The 24191-nt window shown below is 39.2% G+C and overlaps 1 protein-coding gene across 6 annotated transcripts in view; it reads right to left on the reverse strand.

Moving 5' to 3' along the window:
- Positions 1 to 11112, reverse strand: part of LOC133857362 (probable LRR receptor-like serine/threonine-protein kinase At5g63710) — a 53914-nt gene extending 42802 nt beyond the window's left edge. For 3 of the 6 annotated variants that reach the window (XM_062292607.1, XM_062292608.1, XM_062292604.1), the window contains exons 1-2: positions 10858 to 11112; positions 10229 to 10372 (exon numbers count right to left, since the gene is read on the reverse strand). In XM_062292607.1, the coding sequence (XP_062148591.1) occupies positions 10229 to 10307 (79 nt within the window). In that variant the 5' untranslated portion in view covers positions 10308 to 10372; positions 10858 to 11112. Of the gene's footprint in view, positions 1 to 1030; positions 1341 to 10228; positions 10373 to 10857 lie in introns of those variants that run through there. The other 3 variants (XM_062292605.1, XM_062292606.1, XM_062292609.1) reach the window with 3 other exon arrangements.
- Between the last annotated feature and the right edge of the window lie 13079 nt (positions 11113 to 24191).

Raw genomic sequence — 24191 nt, forward strand, 5'->3', positions numbered from 1 at the left:
CATGATCGTGAACCCGCTCCATCGCAGGCGGAGTTCCAGTCCGAACCAGAACTTTCCCTGCTGAGTCTGAGAGGAAATCCCTGGTCTTACCCAGCTCAGCCAAGAAACTGCTCCATCCCCACCCATTCCGTCCTTCAGGAATGTAAATAATCCCTTTCAAACCTCCCAAGGCATAGGCTGCTACTTCGATAAAACTTCCAGCTGTGTTGCCTCCTCGCCTAACAATGAAGACCTTGGACCCCTCCCTGAAAGACCTTACAAAATCCGTCCCTGTAAACCTTAGCACACTCTCCAGGGTCGAGAGCAACCATCCGCAGCTCTGGGCACCAAGCAGTATGAGCCCTGAAAATCTCCTCCTCCTTTCCTCCACTCTTACCACCGAAGCACCTTCTTAACCGTAACTTGTCCTAAACCCAAAAAAATGTTGCTGTCAAGATTCTTCTACATCAACTTTGGTATCACATCTTTTGTTCTACATTGATTTTGGTATCAAAGCTTCTGCCCTACATCTTTTTCGTATCATAGTAAGGAACCACATGATGTTTCCATATTGTGGAATATCCTACAAGAGTGGGCTGACTTAGGAAGAGAGTAAATTGCTTCTTAAAAAAGAGATAATTTTGAGAGATTTTCAGGATGATCTTCTTGATCATTTTTATCTCTTCAACAAGGTAGTTAATGTGTGGTTAATTAAGCAAGAAAAAAAAATATAAGGAACAATTTCTTAATTGTGGAATTGTTGAAAGTGAACGTATGAGTATTTATACATTTTTTATGACGGGAACCCTCTACGGTAAGGCCACTTCCTGTACCTACCCTGTCGGGCAAACCCCATACCCGTGAAAAGCGACCCCCTCCACACAAATCAAATGTATGAGTATTGCTTGATTTAAAAGTGGGTTGAGATCTCAAATTAAAGAAGAAGAAGAAAATGTCTAGTGTATTTTGAAGATCTTAAAGACTAAAAAGATCTCTCCAGTTTGAGATGTTTGTAAGATTTATGAAAACAATCTACACTTTTCAATCTTACCCTTAATCTTAATTTGTCAAAACTGCAAGCAAGAAGGCCTGACCAACAAGAGCAGCGAGTGGAAAAGCCCAAACAAAAACAAAGGTGCTAAAAATATTTTGAAAACCAGAAAAACATGTAAATGAGTTAGAACAGAATGCAAGAATGCTCGAAAAGCGAGAAGAGTCAGCAACAGAGCTCAAACAGCAAGCTGAATGGCCTAAACAATGAACAGGGGAGTTGATACAACTTGCTGGAAAGCTAAAGGTAGAACCCTTTGAGAAGAAATTTTCCGCTGAAAAGCAGATTGAACATGAAAGCCAAGCAAAAAATGTCGAATATGGCTGTAAAGGGAAAAGAAAACGAAAAATCAACTACTAATCAGTCTCTTATAGTGCAAAAAAAAAAAAAAAAAAAAAAATCTTTTGTCAAGTAATCAAGATATCATTAAAAGAGTAAGGCGCCCTCATGTACACATGAAATATACAAGAGAAGGCACCTAACTAGTAGGAGCAAAAAGAATAAGAAAATCATGGAAAGTAATCACAACAGGAGAAACACTAGCAATTGTCCAAAGATACAAAGTGTTGAAAAATAAAGACTTAATCTCCAATTAGTTCTCTTGTTGTCCTCAAAACTTCTATCATTCATTTCCTTCTATAGACACCATAAAAGGCACGAAGACACCATCTTCCACATAGCAGCACTCCGAGTGGCATTCCACCAACAAGCATACAAATCAATTACTCATCTAAGCATAACCCAAGACAATCCAAATCGATTGAGAAAAACATTCCAAATGGCACAAGCAATCTCACAATGAAGAAGAAGATGGTCCACAGACTCTCCATCCCTTTTGCACATACAACACCTATCAAACATAATGACACGACGCTACCAACGATTATTCAAGGTAAGGATCTTTCCTAGGGCTACCGACCACACAAAAAAGGCCACCATCAACAGAACCTTAGTCCACCAAACGCTCTTCCAAGGGAAACGGAAGCCATCATGACAACTCATAACATTGTAGAAAGATTTAACACCATACAATCATGAGTCGCTCTAGCAAAGCTCACGTTCCACTGAATGGAACCTCCTAAAAATTACATGTGAGCCGCAACAGAAACATCCTTTACACAAGCAATACCAAATAAAACTAGAAAAGGCATCCTTGAGGGCCATATCCCCACACCAAAGGCCAAGCAAGAATCTAATCTTGCAACCATCTCCCATCTCAAATCTAATACGACTACAAAACTTCCCCCAACCCCTCCTAATATTCTTCCATAAACCCACCACATAAACCCCAACAGGCTCACTAGAACACCACCCTCCCCATGAGCTTTCATATTTAGAATCCAACGCCATTCTCCAGCAAGCCTCTCTCTCAAGCCTATAGGGCCAAAGCGATTTACCTAAGAAAGCATTATTGAACCTCAGCAAATTCCTAATCACCAACCCTCCCTCAGAGATTGGCGTAGAAATCTTGGGCCAACTCATCAAGTGTTATTTAAACTCTTCACCTAGCCCACCCCATAAGAAATCACGTTGAAGCTTCTCAATACGATTTGCAACACTCATAGGAAGAGGAAAGACGGACATAAAGTATGTAGGTAAGTTAGATAGGGTGTGCTCTTGATAAGGGTAATCCTACCACCCTTAGACAAATACAACATTTTCCAACTAGCCAACCGACATTCTATCTCCTCAAGAACACCATCTCATATATGCTTGGCCTTATAGGAAGCCCCCAATGGAAGACCAAGATACTTCAAGGGCAGGAACGCAACCCGCCAACCCAACTGCATTATCAACATATCCCAAAAGGACCAATTCCGACTTGGCTAAGTTCGTCTTCAAACCTGACATAGCTTCAAGTAGTGCAAAAAAGGATAAAAAGACCTAATTTGAGATTGCTTCAAGTAGATCGATCTAGGGCTATTTTGCCAGTAATTTTTTTGATAAGTAATGTCATTTCATTAATAAGGCGCAAAGGGGCGCAACCCTAGTACACAGGGATTATACAAGAGAACCCCTAATAGGAAAAAAATAGAAAATAAATTCAAAAAATCTGCATAAGTAAAAACACCCAAGCAATGATGTGCCGCTATCCATAGATATAACGTGTTAAGCAAAGTTTCATTAATTCCAACATCGATGTCTCTGATGCCAAAGATTCGAGCATTCCTTTCACGCCAAAGACACCACACTAAACACAACGGAACTAATCGCCAAACTTTCTTAGCTAGACTACACCCAAACGAATCACCCTAGCTAGTCAACAATTTCAGCACCCTTCGCGGCATAACCCACTCTACCCCAAACAAAGTAAGAATGTAACTCCATAGATCACGTGCAGCTTCGCAATGAAGTAACAGATACTCAACGAACTCTCTACTCTTCTTACACATACAACACCATTCAACAACCACGACATTCCTCTTTCGCAAATTATCATGCGTAAAAAAATTTCCTAATGCTACTGTCCAGACAAAAAATGTCACCCTCGACAAAGCCTTGACACGCCAAACACTCTTCGAAGGACATGAGGGGCCATCTTGTCTAATTAACACTTCATAAAAATACTTCACTTCAAATTGACCCCTCTTGGAGGGACCCCAAACTAACCTATCCTCCTCTCCATGTCGAACCTGAATAGAATACAACCACTCAAAGAAAGAGAGTACCATCTCCACCTCTCAATCTTGAACTGATAGCTTAAAGATAACATTCCATTGGGTAACTCTATCTTGAACAAACAAATTATCCGCCACCCTCACATCTTTATGCCTAGCAATACTAAACAAAACCGGATAGCATAGCTTCAATATCTATCCCCACACCAAAGATCATGCCAAAAACTTACTTTAGACCCAACCCCCCGCCTCAAATCGAAGAAAGTTGTTAAATTTATCCCACCCCCTTCTAATATGTTTCCACACGCCTACTCCAAAAATCCCCAAAACCTTTTTTGAGCACCAACCACCACTCAGACTCTCAAATTTTGCTTCAATCACCAATCTCCATAATGCCTCTCCCTCCCTAGTATACGTCCACAACCATTTTCCCAAAAGAGCTCGATTAAACTGAATGAAGTTATGAACTCTCAACCCACCTGATTTTATTGGAGTACAGATATTGTTCCAATTCACCAAATGGAATTTTACCTCATCTCCAATGCCCCCCCATAAAAAATCCCTTTCAAGTCTATCGAGTCTATTAGCCACGCCCACTGGAATAGGGAACAATGACAAGTAATACGTAGGTAGGTTGCCAGTAATGATAGTTCCTATTTTGATTTTGTCATTCCTAAAAATCTTAATGCTCCAATTGGAGAGAATGATATTTACATTGTCATCACTCTTCCCTCATATGAAGAAGATGAAGGCCAAAACTCTTCTTTTGCTAAGGTTACAATTTATGAGATTGAAAAAGTAAATTCTGCAGAACTTCAAAACTTGAAGACAAATTAACTCCAATCGGGGAAAAACGATGCAAGCAACAAGAAGACAATTTTAATTTAATTTACTTTTATTTAATTTTAAGAGTCAAAGGTATTTCTATAATTTTATATTTCTAGATATGAGCTGTGTTTTTTATTCATTAGGTCTTATTTTGGATTTATTATGCCATTTGGGTGCTTACATAATTTAGTTTAAGCCTAGTTGGGTCTTATTTTGTATTATGTCTTATTCTTCGTATTGGGTTTATTTATGAGCTTCATTGGTTATTTCGTTTGGGCTTTAAATACTAAAACTCATGGAGTCTAAGTCCATTAAAGTTAGCAAACCCCTATAAATATAGATATGAGGGTTTTTTTTTCTTATTATTATTGAATACAGAAGACGGCTATGACATTGGCTCTTGAGGATTGAGTGATACGACCCTTCTTTGAGTTGTGATGCCAAGAAAACCACCCCAACTGTGATACTTACGAAAATCAAGTGTGATGCTCTCTTTTTTCTTTTTCCTTTTCTTTTTTCTTTTTTAGTTTTCCAGCAATTTTATTTCGGATTCTAACCTATATTAGATCTGATTTTTCATATAATATTACCCTAAAATCCAATCCTAAAGAACTCCAAACCACTCATCCATCAAATAGCTCTCAAACAACTCAAAAAAAAGTCCAAATACCATTCTCGGGTGTTCACAGCGCAGGAACAGCCACCCATATCCTATGTTTTCCTCTTGATTTTCATCTCCAAATTTTGTCCTTATATTATTTTTGTTTTTATAAGTAAGTAGATTTTATTGAAAAGAAATCATAAGGCGGGACGTACACAGGAAGTATACACAGGTAAACCACAACTGACCCGAAAAAAGCCCAAGATACAGCCCCCAAGTCAAAACCTAGAAAACAAAGAACCAACTAAAGTACTACCCGCAAAAGAAACCAAACAGCACCCAAAAAACCAAGAAAACCTGAGAACAACCCACAAAAAACCCTCAAAGCAGCCAACCCTACGACCTATTGGCCTTATCTCTCCTACACCTCGAAGAAGCTTTGATGTCTCCGTAATTTATGGAACTTTGTAGATTCCGAAGCTCCCTCTTACTCTCGCGTTTCTTGTTCTCAATCATCTCACCCCAAATCTCCAGATGCTTCTGTCTCTGTTCTTAGTCGCCACAGATACACCTCAAAGATCTTCCCCCAGAGCTCTGCCTCGATTCTCCAACAATCCTTCTCCCAATTCTGATCGCAAACAATAGACTGATCCTTCTTCTCTTGAAGCTTTGATACCTCCTTCCTCCACCAATAGACTGCATCTCGGACTTTCCCTCCCAAAGTCGAACCAGTGGATAACTCTGAAATCCGACTAGGATCTTCAGCAAACTTCTTCTCTTCTACTGGATCTGCAAAGACATGAAAAGAAGAAGCTGCGTGGGCTTGCACAGAAGGAACCGCAATGACTAGAGAGGAGGAGGACACTGAAGATGAGTTCAACTCAGAACCGACCAACAAGGAGACAGAACCCTGAGAAGCTGCCGGAGCCACCGGAAGCAACAACTCCGGTGCCGGCATAGGAGGATAACAAACCCAAAAGAACCCAATGACACCATACCCATACCCTCAGAAGATTATTTAGAGGCTAGAGTCTGGCTTGAAAGCAACGGATGGACGTTGCTCGACTCACCCCCAGTGGAAGGCATAAACGACGTCGTCCCTGTAACTGCCGACGATGAGGGCTCCGACCTAATGGAACCCCCAACAGGAACCGAGATCGCCGAACCCGCGCCCTCTGTGGCTACCGACGCAGCAACCTCCAAACTCCAAGGAGGAGGTCGAACCAGAATCAGCCCAGATGACACCTTCGACATCGTCTCCGGCGTCGAACTTGACGGACGGGAGACTTTAGCTTTCGGCATGAGACGAGCCACGCGGAAACCAGAAGATTTACGACTTAGCCCCAACCCGACAAAATGGCCCAGAAGATTCCTTACGGCCCGGCCCAAAGCCAAAAAAAACCCGGTACCCAACTTACGCCACGTCCGCAGCCTCGAACATTCGATTTTCAAATTTGAACAAGAGGGACGCTTCTTACCCTGCGGACAAAGAGGACGGTCTTTGTCCAACAGGTTGAGCTAATGCGACTCCACCAAGAAGCAATCCACTGTTGTTCTCTGTACAGACTCTACATGCCACACCGTTGGAAGAAGATCAAGCTCACAAGGCTCCGACAACGAAGCCGTTGACCTGGAACAACCACCACCCACGATGGACAACTCCTTCGCAGAAATGGCCGGAACCGACCTCAAAACCTCCGTGAAAGAGGGTCTCGTCCACTTTGGAGCCAAACCCAAACTCGGCTGAATAGCCTTCACTTCTTTCTTCTCCGAAGAAGAAGAGGAACCACTCCCACTACCCACCGGGCCAAAGAGAAAATCAACAACCTTTCTCAGCTCATCAGAGAATTTGATCCAACCCCACCCTCCACAACCCTCGGGGATAACAATGAACCCTTTCCGACCACCCAACCTGAATGAAGAAACCTCTAAAAAGCGTCCATCTTTGTTCCCACCTCTTCGAGCAATCAGAAGTTTCAATCCCTCTCTGAACGACTTTACAATTTCTTGCTCTTCCGGTAAACCCAATAACACTTCCAACATCGACGCAAGCCATTTGGAGCTCTGACAATTCAATATGACCACTCCCATAAAATTTTTCCTCTTCTCCACCTTCAGCGCCGACGCCCCAACCAAAACAAAGAAAGCAAAAGACTTCGACTCCACTAAAAATTTCTTATCCATCTCACAACACCCCCGAAGCACCGACGACCAAGCCAAGCCAAAAATTACATCGCCGGAAAAATAACCACCCAAACCAAAGAGCACGCTAACAGACTCCCCTGCGAGAATCACACCCCAACAGACCGGCAAAACGGAAACTTGAAAACCGGAGTACCAAACGAAAAGACTAAGAAATATAGAGTAAGCGGTAGGCGACGAGAAGAAACGGGTGCTAGAAGAGAATGTGTAATTTGTCCTTATATTATACCATTAGAAACTACATATTCCATTATATCTTCCAGCCTTTTCCCACAAAAATCCTAACCGAAGCTTATCCTGAACCCCTAAAACAAGTTGTCCAACTTCTACTACATCAGATGTGGTATCACATCTTTTGTTCTTCGTCAATTTTGGTATAAAAGTTTTTCTCCTACATCAGAAAGTCATCTTGAAAGGTGTATAATGCAAATGTAAGATAAGGAATAAATACCATTTGTATGGAAAGACAAAATTATTAAGTACTCCCTCCGTCCTACAATAGATGGGAATTTACAAATAGCATGCATTTTAGTGAAAATAAACAGACTAACAATCATCTTAAAATACTCTTAGGTGAGCCATATCTGTTGGGTATTGCCCGCGCTCATGTCGGCCACTTGAAGCTGATCTTAGGAATTTTAGGAACACTGTCACATTTATTTGCTTTCACAAAAACACGTACTATTTGCAAATTACTACCTTTTGTGGGACAGGGGTACAAAATATAGAGCAAGGATGAGGGAATAGGCTACTAAATCAACATCAATTGTAGAGCCTTTTTGTTATAAATTCCTTCATTTCAAGTCTTCACCATCTTCATAACAAAACAAACAAACAAAAAACAATAAAAAACTTTTTTTTTTTCAATAAGTAAAAAAAAAATAAAAAACTAATGAAAGAACAAGGTTCATTTTCCAATGCTGGTCCCACTTAAGTGGGATCCTGAGAGGGGTGACTTGGATATTGTCCTACCCTTCAATATTTTTCTATGAGGTAACCACTCTAAAGTCTTGAACCCACGCATTTGTGTTTTGCAGTAAGATACTTTTACCATTGCACTAGAACATGTCTCCCCGGAACCAAACAAAAGTGGAAAAAAAAATTAAGAAAAAAATGAAATTGTAATCATGTAGTATATGTTTTAGCAGCCACAGTCAGAGCAAAGTCTTAAGAGGATTCAAAGTGTCCCAACAACTGTTAATGTAGGGAAATGCTAAAAGTCCAAGACAGACCATGCAACCAAAGAAGCTCAGTCATGAGAGGATCCTTATCTGATGAAGGAGTTGTGCCAAAGGAGGAGTCCACTGAGAGTGCAACAGAAGGATGAAGACTATCATTTGGATTCCATAGATATTTGGATTAGGATTACCAATTGATTTGGAAATGGTTTGATAGTTGATTTAGAATTAGATTGTAACTGCTTTACCTATTTAAGAGAGTTGATTAATAAAAGATTCTTAGAGAGGAATTTAATCAAACAACATGTGGTCTCTCCTACCCGAAAGGAATTTTCTTTGATTTTTTGTTGATTACTAACCTTTGAACCTATCAATTGGTATCAGAGCCATAACAACCACTACTGGAAGAACTGAGAAGCTAGAGGCGGATGTTCATGAAGTTTGGGGTGTCATTCAACGGATTGAAGCGAGATCTCGCAGTATGGATTCAAAGATTCAAAGCATCAAAGACTCCTTGCATGAAATCATAGGCCTCCTTTCAAGGTCCCATGGAAGAAGGGACGGTTCACCATCAACAAATCCATCCCCAACAACACCAGTTCCACACTAGTATAAAATGGAGAGAACTCATCACGTTCATCTGCGAACTGTGAGGAAGTGTATCACCAGGGAGCACTGGTGAGGCAAGCCAAGATCGAATTTTCCCGATATTCGGGGGAGGATCCCACAGTTTGGCTTAACCGCGTGACGCAGTATTTTGATTAGCAATGCATCCCCGAGAAACAAAGAAGAAACACTGATTCAAGGACACTATATAAATTTCGATGGATGGCTAAGCTGCTAGTCGCACCGCCTAGTGCTCGGCCAATTCCAACCCTTCTTTCAAGCAATTATATATCCTAGGACAAGATGCAAAAGCAAAAAAAATAAAAATAAATAAACCGCAAAAAAGAGCTACTATGCTTTAATTACAAGTAAGAGTGCAGGTTCAAGGAGCACGGTAATTGAACTTGAGGAAAAGGTTCACTCAAAGGAGCAGGAATGTTAGAAGTCCAAGACAGACCATGGAACCAAAGAAGCTCAGTCACGACCAGATCCTTATCTGATGAAGGAGTTATGCCAAAGGAGGAGTCCATTGAGAGTGCAACAAAATGATGAAGACTATCATTTGGATTCCATAGATATTTGGATTGTGTCTATTAAATATTAGCATTACCAGTTGATTTGGAATTGGCTTGATTTGGATTTGGCTTAATAGTAGACTTAGCATTGGATGATATTTGATTTGCCTACTTAAGAGAGTTGATTAATAAAAGATCCTCAGAGAAGAATTTAATCAAACAAACTATTGTCTCTCCTACCCGAAAAAAGGAGTTCTACAAGTGGTTTCTCCTACTCAAAATGAGTTCTCTTTGGTTCTTTGTAGATTGCTAAACTTTGAAACTATCAGGAAACAAAGAGTGCAACCTTTTTTCCCCTGCTTCAAGCTAGTGTCAGTTAAGCACAATCCCTTAAAATCCCCCTATTAGTCAAATACCAGTTGATCAGACCAGCACTAAGATTTCCTCAGCTAGAGACTAGAGTGTTGTTTTACTGTTAGCTACACAATCCAAACTATTCATGAAACTCTTTTTATATTACCACCATTTGAACCAAAAACCCTCAAGAGGCAGTTTAGGTGACACAACCTGTCAATCCATTGAAGCTATTTCACAACTTATTGAGCTTTTGCATTCAAAGTTATCATGTAAAACAGTTGCAGGTAAAATACGTTTATTGATCCATTTGGAAAGAACTGAAGACAGCAAGAAACCAAAGCCTATTAAATGTCCCTGCCACAGAAACTTCATAATAGACTGTAACTACAATCACTTGTTTATTATTTCGGATAGATAGGCCCGCAACTACCGATCACCTAACACAAAAAAAAAAAGGTTACCAAATAGCCCCTTACCCTTCATTAAGTACAGAAAAGGAAAGAAGTAAAAAAATAAATAAATAAAATAAAATAAAAATTCTCTTTCTTTTCTCTCTATTTTTTTTTTTCTTTTTTGAAAATCGATAGAATCTGCGAAACGAATATAAAAGCCCCCAAGTTTCCTTCATGGTTCTTCAATAAAATTGAAAACTCGTCCCCACGAAGCCAATTTTTTGTGCTAGAACAAAATTAGGTGTCAAATAGATATTATTGGCTACCAAAGACGGCAGAGTTAGTAGAGTCAAATTCAGCCTAGTCTCTTCTCCCACAAATGTAACATCCATATAGGTGGACGATTAGAGTTGCAAACACATACATATGCTAAAATCAAACAAACATAATGATTTGAAGACTCAAAGAATCAGAGAAAGAGATATTATGAGTTATATAAATGAAGTAAAGAAGAAATGAAAGAAACTCACTCGTCTCAGCCATGGCTGCTGCAAAGCCAGCATGAGTAAATTAAGATGTGAAAGTAGAAGAAGTTGAATGTACGTTTTGAAGATGAAGGGAAACGAGCGATTGGTTAGTGCAAGGGTCCCACTAAGCATTGAGAGGGAAGCAACGGGAAAAAAGAATTCCGGGAAGGTGGCATTCACATTGGTGGTGGAACCAGAATGAGAATCCCACTAATTAATGGGGGGTCACTCTGCTTTTAGTTTTAATCTCATAAATATCCTTCATTATTGTTCTTGTACACTTGTACCTCCTCCTTTCCATATATATATATATATGGTTATATGCCCTCTTTTTCAATTAAGTGCGCACGAAAAGGCATTTCAATTTTCAGTTAGAGAAGCTTCCATCGCCCATTTGTGCGTTTTGATTATATTCCCTGTTTGGATGACAACGACACCAAAATAAAAAAGAAAGACAACACGAGACTCAAATTTTTACTTTAAAAAAAAAAAAAAAAAAAAAAAAAATCGAGGTAGAAAACAAGAGAAACAAGACACCACTGCTGCCTAATTTTATTCTTACCTTCGACTTTTGAACGCTTACCAATTTTTTTTTTTTAAAAAAAAAAATGTTATTTATTACACTCTTATATACTATATTCCTACAACTAAAATAACGAAGTAATGAAAATTAATCCTTAATATTTTTTAAAAAGTATTAATCTAATGATTAATTTCCAGTGCTACATCATCAAATTGTATAACAGTCGTATAACAACTTATTTGAATACGTTTGGTACTACGATTTCATAGACGAAAAAAAAAAAAAACAATTTTAAACCAAAAAATATATTGTTAGGGATTGTATTTTCAAATTAAATGTAAGAGAGTGTTTTTAAAAACGTATAATTTTAAAAGTTAATTTGTAATTTTACCAAATACATAAGTGTATTATTAAAAATTAATTTTTTAAATCGCATATTTTAAAATCACAAATATAAAAAATAATCAGTTGCATTAGTAGTGTTTAAGGGGTGCTTTGGCAATATCAGTTATTTCTGATATTATTTGTGCAGATGGGAACCGAAAGAGTAAGCATCCGGTCAAAAGAGAAGCTGCGATGAGAGCCAAATGTTATGGGTTTCTGACACAAGATACAACCACCTGGGCCCTGGCACCTGATAATGAAACAGGGTCCTGTTGGAATTTGGACGGACAAATGGATAAACATATTGTACTTTCAGATTATAAAAAAGAAACAAAAAATAAAAATAAAAAATTGATTCGAATAGTCGCAGAGCCCCCAGGTACAAATGCGGGGTGTAGTGGCCCATCTTTTGCCACTGCACATGGAACTGGATGCTGATTCGGACAGTCACACGACCGGTGCTAACGACAATTGATACCGGTAAATAATGCTCGGCGACACCAGGTAACCGATTCCCCATCACTCAATGTCTCCATGCCCACGATCACTTCAACAACAATAAAAAAAATTGATAAAAAATAGGTACTTAATCTCTCCACACGGACAGTTTTTTTTAAAAAAAAATATTACTTGAATGAATTTACAAACACCTAATTGGATAATATGTCAGGTTTTAAGGAACCTAAACCATTTAGATTCGTTAAAGAGAATTTAAAACTTTTTTTTTTTTTTAAATGTAGTAATATTATTGATAAAGCTAAGGCGAGAACACAGCAAGAGTTGCATCCTGTAAAATGACCTCCTGAAATATAGAAGGGCATTCCTACCTAACAATTGAGAGATAGCTAATTTAGCTAAATAATGAGCGACTTGATTACCTTCCCTCTTTACATGATTGACAGAGAACGAATGAAACTGTTGAAGACCAAGACGTATATCTCCAATTAATTGTCCCACACTGCTCCAACATGGTGTAGTTTGCTGCAAAGCGAAGACCATAGCCAACGAATTCCCTTCAAGGATCACACGAGAATAGCCCACCTCTCGGCCCAGTTGCACCGCATGCCATGCTCCCAACACCTCGGCTGTCATTGGATCGCCCCTACAAGGAAAAACCTTCGCCACTGCTGCAACCACCGTGCCAAAATCATTCCGTGCCACACCTCCAATCCCCATCCTCTTTTAGGAAGAATTGCATGCTGCGTCCCAGTTAATCTTAGTAAAGCCTTGCGGTGGTTTTTTCGATATGGAAACAAACCGAGTGGTCCCTCTAGGCATTCCAGCAGAACATTCATTAGCTTGTAGAAAATCCTCTACTTCTTTGCGTGCATGGTGCGCCACCTGACATGGAGAACAGAACTCATCCCTGAATACATAATGGTTCCTGCACAGCCAAATAAAGCGGGTGACAAACAATGCTTCCAGCAACTAAAATCTTGGAGATGAGTCCAAAAAAATTGCAGCAACCCTGCACCATCAACCTTCGTAGTAGCTAGCTTCTGTAACTTTTGATTGCACGCTTGCCACACCCCCATAGAGGAAGGGCATTTCCACATAACATGATGGAAGGTTTTGGGTTCCTGGAGGCACATAGTACAAAGGGGATCAGGAACAATATTTCTGGAAAATAAATTGCCTTTCGTAGGAAGCAAATTATGGCACACCCTCCATATTACTTGAAATTACTTGAATGATTAAAATTCTTCATTATGGCACACCCTCCACATAAAATATTACTTGAATGAATTTCAACAATCCTTTCCACACCCCTTCATCCACCTTTGCATGAGAGCACTCTCCCTTAGATCGACTTCGCCTTCGGAGCTCAAGATGGTAAGCACTCTTAACCGAAAAATATCATAATTTCGGAGAGGACTATGGGCTACACTGCATATCTGTTTCGCTTCCTCCAGTGGGAAAATGCTTCGCACTAATGGAAAAATCCACCACCCTATAGTGGGATCAATAAGCATACTCACTAGGGCTGCAAAATCCAACCCTTGGTGAGGAGGGCAAAAAAGAAAAGTACAAGGGGGTGGGAGCCACCTATCCTTCCATATTTTAATCTTCTCCCCATTCTCCACCCGCCAAACAAAACTGGCCTCCAACACCTCCTTAGCATTAAAAATGCTTCACCATGCATAGAAAGGTCGTTTACCCAACTGCGTATTGTATTTATTCCTTTTAGGTGGATTAGCATGGTCTCTTTTTTCTTTTGAGCCCATAATGGGTTGGACTTATTGTGTAAGCACTTGAAGAAGCCATGTACTCTCACCCTAAAAATGAATGGAGTTGGCCCATTAGACTTCATTAGGTCATCTGAAAATTAGGGTTGAAAGACTAGACTCCTCCACACACACTGCAAACAAGACGACGGCTGAAAAATCAGAGATAAGAAGCTCATCATCAAACAATGAAGGTACGCTTTTATTTTTGATCATTCACATGCTATGGAATGAGACAGATTAATATGGATTATTTCTAACAATTGGTATCAGAGCAAATCTATTCTTCTTCATGGCTGTGTTAAGTTGTGTTTCTTCTTAACAATGAAGGTTCGCTTTTATTTTTGATCATTCACATGCTATGGAATGAGGCAGATTAATATGGATTATTTCTAACAATTGATATCAGAGCAAATCTATTCTTCTTCATGGTTGTGTTAAGTTGTGTTTCTTCTTCATCGTTTGGAGATAAAAAAAAATTTAGCAAAATTTTGTACCGCTGTGTATTTTTTGTATTCATTTGCGCCGCTTTTTTCTAATATTGATTTGTGCGTCATCGCCGAAGTGTGTCAATGAACGTTTTTTTTTTTTTTTTTGTCCTGAAGCGACGGAATCTATATATGTGTATCGGTATATGCTTTTCTTTGGTCAATGAGGATTATGAATGAAGGTATTGTTTTTCTTCCTTTTTGAAATTTGGGCTTGATGGAAGAATACTAACGAAACAAGTTTTTTTGTCTATGTCTATGTTCTTATTCCTTGGGGTTAATTCAGATAATTGTTGCAATATCAGATAAAATTGTTTTTTTTTTTTTTTTTTTTTTTTTGTCTTTTGACTTGAAGTCAAATACTGGCTATTGAATGAGTGCAAGTTTTTCGTTTTTCCCTTTTTCTTTTCCAAATTTGGCCTTGCTCATGTGGTGATAAAGGAAACATAAAAAGAAGAGATAATATTTTTTTTACGATTTGAAATCAAGTACGTACACTTATTAAAGTTACAGTACTGTTTTGTGCTATGGCCTATGGGATATGCGTGCATGAGTATGACAGAGACTTGTTTTATGGACACTCTAGTTTAATATATATATATATATGTTTTGTTGGCAAAACTCTTAAATCGCTTACTACAATGAAGCGATATTGTACATCAAAACATGATTTGGATTGGTTATGTACTCGCCTATCGTGGGACTAATCATGACAAATAATTGGAGTTTTTTATTTTATTGAAATTTTAGTGTAATATGGATAATGCTCGTGTATAAAGCCAATGGTTTGGGTTAATTATATACTCACTTATAGTGGGACTAATCATGATAAATCGTTGAGCTGTTTTATTGATTATGTACTCACCTATCATGGGACTAATCATGATAAATTGGGATGATTATTTTGTGAATTGCAATTTTACTAAGGTCCATACGGATTACTTATTTGCCCTATTGGTAAATCATTATTTTGGTAGGATGCTTAGAACGGTAAAGAAATTATTAAATACTTTACACTTGATGACTAAGTCTTATCCTCTCGATAGAGGGTCATCTTAAGTTGTTGTATTTATTTATTTTGCTTTATCATGTGTATGAGTTCATTGTGTGTGGAACTCTAGCATAAAATTTTGAAATAAACAATTCGCATAAGAGTTTATTGTGCATATAACTCTAGCATGAAAAATATGATAACTATATGAGTGCATGTTTTTGTTTTTTACATGCATAATAAAGTCTTGTTGTGATGTTCTCAGTTTTGAAAAATCAATGTTTGTCCCTCCCATTATCTGCCATCAAAACTTTGACGGGGACTAGTTATGAAGATTGGTATGTGTCTCTCACTATCAATTTAGCTATCATGAATCTTGATTTGGCTTTAAGGGTTGAGGTACCTGTTGAACTTACTGAGAAAAGTTTTTTTTTACTATTGTTGGGGATAAGTTCACTAAATTTGAAAAAGCAGAGAAGGGAACTTTCATGAAATTACATACTACCACCACTTATGATGGTGTTAGTGGAGTTCGTGAGCATATTATGAAGCTTAGTCATCTCTTCAACAAGCTGAGGCAAATGAAGGTTGAGTTAGTAGACAGTTTTCTTGTGTGGCAAGTGCTTGAGTCCTTACCATCTCAATTTGATGCCCTCAAGACCACTTACAATGCTAAGAGAGATGAATGGAGTTTGAGTGAAATGACTGCTATAGTCACTCACGAAGAAGAAGTAATGAAAAGGGAAAGTCTCATGCTGTTTTATGATGACAAAAGATAGTAGACATTTTAAGAGAAAATTTTATAAGGGAGACAACAGTGGCAACGAGACATGTAAAGTAAGAAAATTCAGAAAGTTTTCTCAACAAACTGGCGTAGATATCTATTTGGAGCCTAAGACAAAAGAATTCAAAGGAAAATGTAACTTTTGTCATGTGTATGGGCACAATAAGGCAAATTGCAAGAAATATATGGCTTGGTTAGAAAAGAAAGGAATTACAAAGCACTAGAAAACCGAGTAATGAGGAGTTGAAGGTGAACATGGAAACAGTGTAAAGGTTGAAGTTGAATAAATTGGCACCGCAAAGCTTGTTTTGGCCTCTGGGCATTTTTTTTGGATTTAGAATGAGCCTTATCTCTATTTCTATTTTGGACAAATGTTGCTACTTTTTTTGAGATTGGAAATGGAATAGTTATCATTTATAATAATCCTATTGTGGTTGGTTCTGACACATTGTGTGATGGTTTATACATGATTGACTTGATGCACTCTTTATCTCATTTCTCTTCTAGTGCTTCTTTTGTGAATGTTGTGGTTGTTTCCAAGTGTAATAGGAACATTGAGACTTACTCTATATTGTGGCACAGACATTTGGACCATATTTCTAGGCCAAGAATTGAAAGGTTGATTAAAGATGGTATTCTTTTCAACCTAGATTTTTCTAATTTTGATACTTGTGTTGATTGTGTTAAAGGGAAGATTGCTTCTAAATCTAGAAGACAAAAGGATGCGAGAAGTGAGAATGTTATAGAACTTATACACATTGATATATGTGGACCCATTATTCCTGCTGTTTTGGAAAACTATAGGCACTTCATCACCTTTATTGATGATTATTCACATTATGGTAATTTTGAGGTTATTCGTGAAAAGTCGGAATCTTTAGAAGTCTTTAAAGTTTTAACACTACTATTGAACTTCAGAGAGATAAGAATGTTAAAGCTGTAAGATCAAATAAAGGTGGTGAGTATTATAGGAGGTGTGATGAAACTGGGCAAAAATTTAAATGGGCATCTATCCGAAAATGCGTATATGGAGCAACCAAATGGTTTTCAGGTGGATGGTAAAGGACATATGGTGTGCAAGCTGAAAAGGTCGATTTATTGGCTTAAACAAGCTTCAAGGCCAGTGGGAGCAGACATATTTTTCTTGTGCTTTTATATGGATGATATATTGCTTGCAGCAAATGATAATGAGCTCCTGTTTGAAACTAAGCGTATGTTGTCTTCCCATTTTTGATTTAAAAGACCTTAGTGAGGCCTTTTATGGATTAGGCATACAGATTCTTCGTGACAGAACTAATGGTGTTCTTGAATTGCCTCAGAAAACCTATATTGACTGCATTTTGAGTAGGTTTCATATGCAATCCTGCTCTCCTGGAAAGGCACCAATTGTGATAAGTGATGTATTTTTCAAAGTCTCAATGTCCCCAAAGTGATAATGAAAGAACTCAGATGCAAGCAATTCCATATGCATCAGTTGTGGATAGTTTAATATATGCTCAAGTGTGTACACGACCTGATATTGCTTATGTTGTGGGTGTACTTGGGAGATACTTGAGTGATCCAGGTTTAAGTCACTGGACAGCTGCAAAGAAAGTACTAAGATACTTGAAGGGCACTAAGTATTTTATGCTGGCATGTCGATGATCCGATATTCTTGATGTACTTGGATATTGCGATGTGGATTTTGCAGGTTGTTCAGATGATAGTAGATCCACTTTTGGATATGTTTTTATGATGGTAGGAGGAGTTGTTTTGTGGAAAAGTGTCAAACAGACGCTTACAGCTTCCTCAACTATGGAGGTAGAGTATATACCTTGTTACCACGCTTCATGTCAGGCTATATAGTTGCGGAATTTTATCTCAGGGCTGGTTATCTTGGATACCATTGCGAAGCTGCTGAAGATATTTTGTAATAATTTTGCAGCTGTTTCTTTCTCTCAGAACACTGGAAGCTCTTCGCGATTCAAGCATATTGATATAAAATATTTGTTTGTTAGAGAGAAAGTAGTTGTGTCTCACATATGTGTTGTGTATGTTCCCACAGAACATATGTTAGCGGATCCGCTAACTAAGGGGTTGTTTCCTAGAGTGTTTTAGGAGCATGTGACTCATATGGGTTTATTAGAGTCTTCTGTTCTATTGAGTTAGTGGGAGTTATGTGCGGTTTTTGTGTATCGTGAGTACTCATTTTGTGTTGTCATGTATTGTTCTGCATGCATTTGTATGAACTATGACATTGGTGTTGTGATATGAGACATTGTGTGTGAGTCTCGGTTGGCTTCATATGAATATGTAGCGATCACTATTGTGCTATTTGTGTTTTACACTTGCATTCTATGTCTTGATCATGTGGTTGTAAGTGCTTGTTGTATGTTATGCATCTTCTCGGTGTATTATAACTTGTCACTTGCAAACTTTTTTGGATCAAACTGTGTTTTGAAATGCTTATTTGTGTTTGTTTTGTGTTTAAGTGACTTATACTTGTCCAAGTGAGAGATTGTTGTATTTATTCCTTTTGAGTGGACTAGCATAGTCTCTTTTTTCTTTTGGGTCCATAATGGGCAAGACCTATTATGTAAGCAGTTTAGGAAGCCACGTACTCCCACCCTATAAATGAATGGAGCTGGCCTATTAGACTTCATTATGTCATTTGAAAATTAGAGTTGAGAGACTAGACTCCTCCACACACACTACAAACAAGACGACAGCTGGAAAATCAGAGATAAGAAGCTCATCATCAAACAATGAAAGTACGCTTTTATTTTTCTTCCTTCACATACTATGAAGTGAGACAGATTAATATGGATTATTTCTAACACTGCGCACTCAAAAATTCTCCATGTGGAAAATATTTTGCCTTCAACACCCTTGCCACTAGAGAGTCCGGATATTGCAACAAACACCATCCTTGCTTGGCTAACAAAGCCCAGTTGAAAGCTTCCAAATCCCTAAAACCCATCCCTCCATAAAATTTGGACTTCCCAAGTCGCCCCCAACTCATCCAAGACAATCCTTTAGCCTCATCTTTATGCCCCCACCAAAATCGCCGCATCATAACATTAAGAGTCAAACACAACTTCTTCGGCAATTGGAATACACTCATACTGTATGTAGGAATTGTCTAGACCACTGCTTTAATGAGAATCTCCCTCCCTGCCTGAGAAATGAATTTTTCCTTCCACCCATCCAATTTTCTACGAACCTTGCTTTGGATCCCGGCGAATGTTTGAGATTTTGATCTTCCCACCAAAGCTAGCAATCTCAGATACTTTTCATAGCAAGAAGATGAAGAAATTCCGGCTGAAGTGCAGATAAAGGATTTGAATTCTTCTCTTGTGTTAGGGCTGAAAAAAAAAATAGAGGTTTCTGTTGCATTAAGCTTTTGGCCAAAGCTATTTCATAGGAATGCAATTGCCGAGAAAGATTCCCCCATTCAGAGAATATAGCCCTGCAAAAAAAAAAAAAAAAAAAAGACTATCATTGGCAAAAAGAAGATGACTAATCCGTATACCCCCTGCTGCAATAGGCACTCCTGTAACACGTCCGTCAAGCTCGGCCCAAACTAGGAGGAAACTAAGTCCTTCCGCCATCAAAAGGAAAAGATAGGGAGAGAGGGGATTCCCCTGTCTGAGTTCGCGAGTAGGATGAATATTCGCATAAGGGATGTTGTTCATAAGAACAGAATAGGATACACTACTAACACATAGCATAATGATCCGTATCCATTTTTCTTCAAACCCCATCCTCCTCATAATGGCTTCAAGATAAGCCCACTCTACCCGGTCGTATGCCTTGCTCATATTCAGTTTAACTGCCATGTAGCCTATTTTTTCCTTTCATCCTAGTAGCCATAGTATGCAAAGCCTCATAATCTACTAACACATTATCCGTTATCAATCTACCAGGTACAAAAGCACTCTGGTTGAGGGAAATAAGAGAAGGCAAAACCTGTTTCAACCGGTTAGCCAAAACCTTAGCTATTAGCTTATATAGTATGTTACATAAACTAATAGGCCTGTATTCAGCCACATATGATGCATTAGAAAGTTTAGGAATTAAGGCAATAAAAGTTGCATTTATTAAAGGATCAAAAATACCACTATTGAGAAAATCCAGCACCGCCTTCCTAACCTCATCACCAATAGTGTCCCAATGTTTCTAATAAAAACAAACACCGAACCCATCAGGACCCGGGGATTTCAGCAGGTGCATCTGAGCCAATGCCAAACCTTAGAAGGGGTGAAAACCATTGACAACTGTTAATTCATCACCGGGGAAACCCTAGCATCAGCCGATAGACACTCTTCCATATCAGAAGGACCAGAGGAGGAAAAAAGGTACTCAAAATACTAGACAAAAGCTTAACTCTTAGCATCCCGTTGAGTCCAACTTTGACCATTCTGATCAGTAACGACAACAATATGGTTTGTTTTGCGACATTGATTAGCTCATGCATGAAAATACTGAGTGTTTTTATCCCCCTTCTGATACCAACTCCTTTTTGCCCTTTATCTCCATCGTACATCTTCCATCTCAAGCAAAGTATTGATCTCTGCTTGAAGAGAATAAATCTGATGTAGATTTCCAAGATGCTTTTTCCTTTGTAGAGTCTCCAATCTCTTAGTCAAAGACTTCAAAGACCGCTTTGCTACCCCAAAAGTATATCTGCTCCATTCCTACAAAGCATTCTGACAATGAGTTTTTCCTAAGCTGCCTCCATAGAATTCGACCCTCCCACCCCCTAACCCCAAGCATTTTTCACCACTTCTGCACATTCAGGAGAAACATCCTAATTAGCCTCAAATCTGAAGAATCTCGGGGCAGAAAAATAAGGAGGAGAAAACTGCATCCACAAAGGGTTGTCATCAAAACAGCTTACTGGCAGCACCTCCACCACAACATCTGGGGAACTTCCACACCATTCAGGTGATGCTACGGCTTTATCCAACCGTTCCTTTACAAAAACACCCATTTCCCTTTTATTACTCTACATAAACTTTGATCCCCTTATAACCCAAATCGACCAACTCGCATCTGTTAAGAGCATTTATGAAATTTGACATCTACTTTTCCACCCGAGGAGGACCCCCTACTTTCTCAGAATTGTCGACAATCTCATTGAAATCGCCTATACAAAGCCAGGCTTGTGGATGAAAGAAGCGTCAAAAGGATAGCAATTGCCACGAAGACTCACTCTGCCCTTGATCAGGATGCCCAAAAAAACACGTAAGTTTCCATGAAAAGGCCGAAACTCCAAGACTAGCAGTGGCATTGATATGTCTAGAGGAAAAATTATGAATTTCTAGCTCTCTGCTTTCTTTCTAGAATAAAGTTAATCCCCCATTTTGTCCCACAGGATCCACCATGAACAGCCCTTCAAAACCACACATTATATGAATTCTCTTGAAATAATCAGAACGCACCTTCATTTCTATTAGAAATAGAAAGTGGGGATGCTTCTCTCTCACCAAATGATGAAGCTCACGAGCTATCCAGGGGTTCCCAAGCCCTCGGCAGTTCCAACACAACATACTCATAATGAACGATGGGGTTGCTTAGTAGCCGCCGCTGAAACACCATTGCAAGCAGAAGGATTCAATTCATACCATTGTTTTGAAGCAAAAAGTTGATCCTTCATGGACGAACTAACTCCACCATCAAAAACGAGTTCAAGTTTTCCTGCTTTTTCCATGCAATCTCACTTGAAATTTGAGGTACACCGGCATTACCCCTTTCTACCTTTCCAGAACCTACTACTCCGTGAGTATATCAGAATCTCAACTCCCCCTGTGAACTCGCCCTAGCCTCCCTCGCTAACCTCTTCCAGCTCCTAACGTCACCTCCCGAGCCTACCCTCTCCATCGGACTCAAGGAAATTGGCCCCAAAATTTTCTCCCGAATCTTCCCTCACCTTCCTTTTTCGGTCCTGGTTGTGCACTGTAGGAGATAAGATTTTCTGGAAGGGTCCTTCGCGTGTGGAGCTGTCACGAACTTCTTCTGTTGCATAGGGCTTCTGAGTTGGACCAATAGGAAGTAAAGTATCACCACATGAGCCTTGGTTGGGTCTGCCACTACTAACGTGCTTTCCTTGGTAACTTTCTCCTTTGGGTCGATAAGCTTGCTTCGACCTAAAACATTTTTTAAACATAAAGTTTGAGATTAATTTTCTGCTTACCTTCCCATTATTTCATCATGCTTAAATAGAAAATATACAACCATAGAAATAGAAATAAAAATAAATATGGTAATCAAATTATTTGATTTGATTATCATCAATTGCATACAATCAATTAGCTAAAAAGTAATTATCCTATAAGCTAAGTATCAAATTGTTAGTATTTTATGTCGGCTACATTCTAGATAACAAAAACACTTGATGTAATGGTTACTATTTAAACATGATTATCAGTCTTATTCAGAATCTTCAAGTTATATAGACAATATTTATTTCAAGTCATGTGCCTAGTCACAAGTTTCTAGAAGATGTTCATGAAGATTCCATGCAAATTCCAAGTTAGCTAGCCAGTTCCTATGCAACCGTCTGGATAGGCCTTTGAAGGCGTCTGGACGCCCCGCAGTGTCTAGAAGCTTCAGCGTTGAAGACATCCAGACGTCAAGGCAACACCGTCCAGAAGCTAGGTCAAGCTTCTCCAATTTCTACACAGAGTTGGATTTCAGTTAACACTTATTTGAGAAGTTTCTGTAAGACGTCCGGATGACGTGGCAACACGTCCTGACAGTACCCAGCATTCCAGAATATTCCGGGTTTCCTTTACGAACGCGGAAAGGAGTGATCGTGAAGACCGTCTGGACGCTTGGCCAAGCCGTCTGGACGTGGACCTGTTATGGAAAGAATCGAGCTATTCTGGAAAGGCGGTCGCAGAAGACCATCCGGACAAGGCTAACTTCTATCTGGATGCTCTATAGCCAGAGTCTGAATTTGTCTAGAATTAGGTTTTCTGAAACCTGTAAATAGGTGGCTCTTGGCTTGTTATTTGTAAGAATTCAATATAGAATTCCATAGTGCTTAGAGATGGTGTTTAAGGAGAATTGCAGATCCGCTAGCTCTCTAGCCGTTGCCGGTGTGTGCTACCTTTGTTTATGTGAAGTCTGAAAAATGAAATTTGACTTCTAAAATAAATAGCAAGTGTGTGCACAAAGTGTCAACAAAAATAACTATGCAAAAAAATAAATGACACAAGGATTTTTGTTAACGAAGTGGAAACTCGATTGAGAGAAAAACTACTCCGGGGCAGCCAAACCCAGAATATCCACTATTCAGAAGACAAAGCTAGATACAAGATAGTAACACTCACATATACCCGATGTAGTGGTCGTTCCTTGCTCTCTAACGTGTAACCCAACACGAACGCTTCCCAACCAGGTCTCCTACCTGAAGAGGTCTTCAATGGAATCCTTTATCTTAGGGCCGACCCCTAAGATAGACTTCAGATGTAGCGCAGCAATAGCACACTTGCAATGGCTTTAGAGGAAAAATAACTTCTCTGAGCACTTGTGGAATTCAATTCCGAATTCTTGCAGTTCTCAATGCCTAGGGTCCTCTATTTATAGGCTGAGGAACAGAATGGGCGACTGCAGTGATATATACGGGTGCCGTCCGGACGGTGGACATGAGCTATCCGGACGGACAACTGTGCGACAGATTTTTCTAAAAATTTCGCTGAGAAATCTTTCCTGTTTAAGAGCCGGCTCCGAACGGTGAGACACTGTCGTCCGGACGGTCGCATGTCCGCTGCAAGTAATTTCCTTATAAGGCTTCGCGCGTCAGGATCATGGGGGATGAGCGTCCGGACAGCTAAACTTCAACACACAATTTCCATATCTGCTATGCGTGCGTCCGAAACAAGATAGGCACTCGTCCGGACAGTTGAAGTTGAATTGGCAATTTCCTTAATTGTTGAACGTATGTCCGGACCAAGGC

Source organism: Alnus glutinosa, chromosome 14 (assembly GCF_958979055.1).
Source record: "Alnus glutinosa chromosome 14, dhAlnGlut1.1, whole genome shotgun sequence".
NCBI lineage: Eukaryota > Viridiplantae > Streptophyta > Magnoliopsida > Fagales > Betulaceae > Alnus > Alnus glutinosa.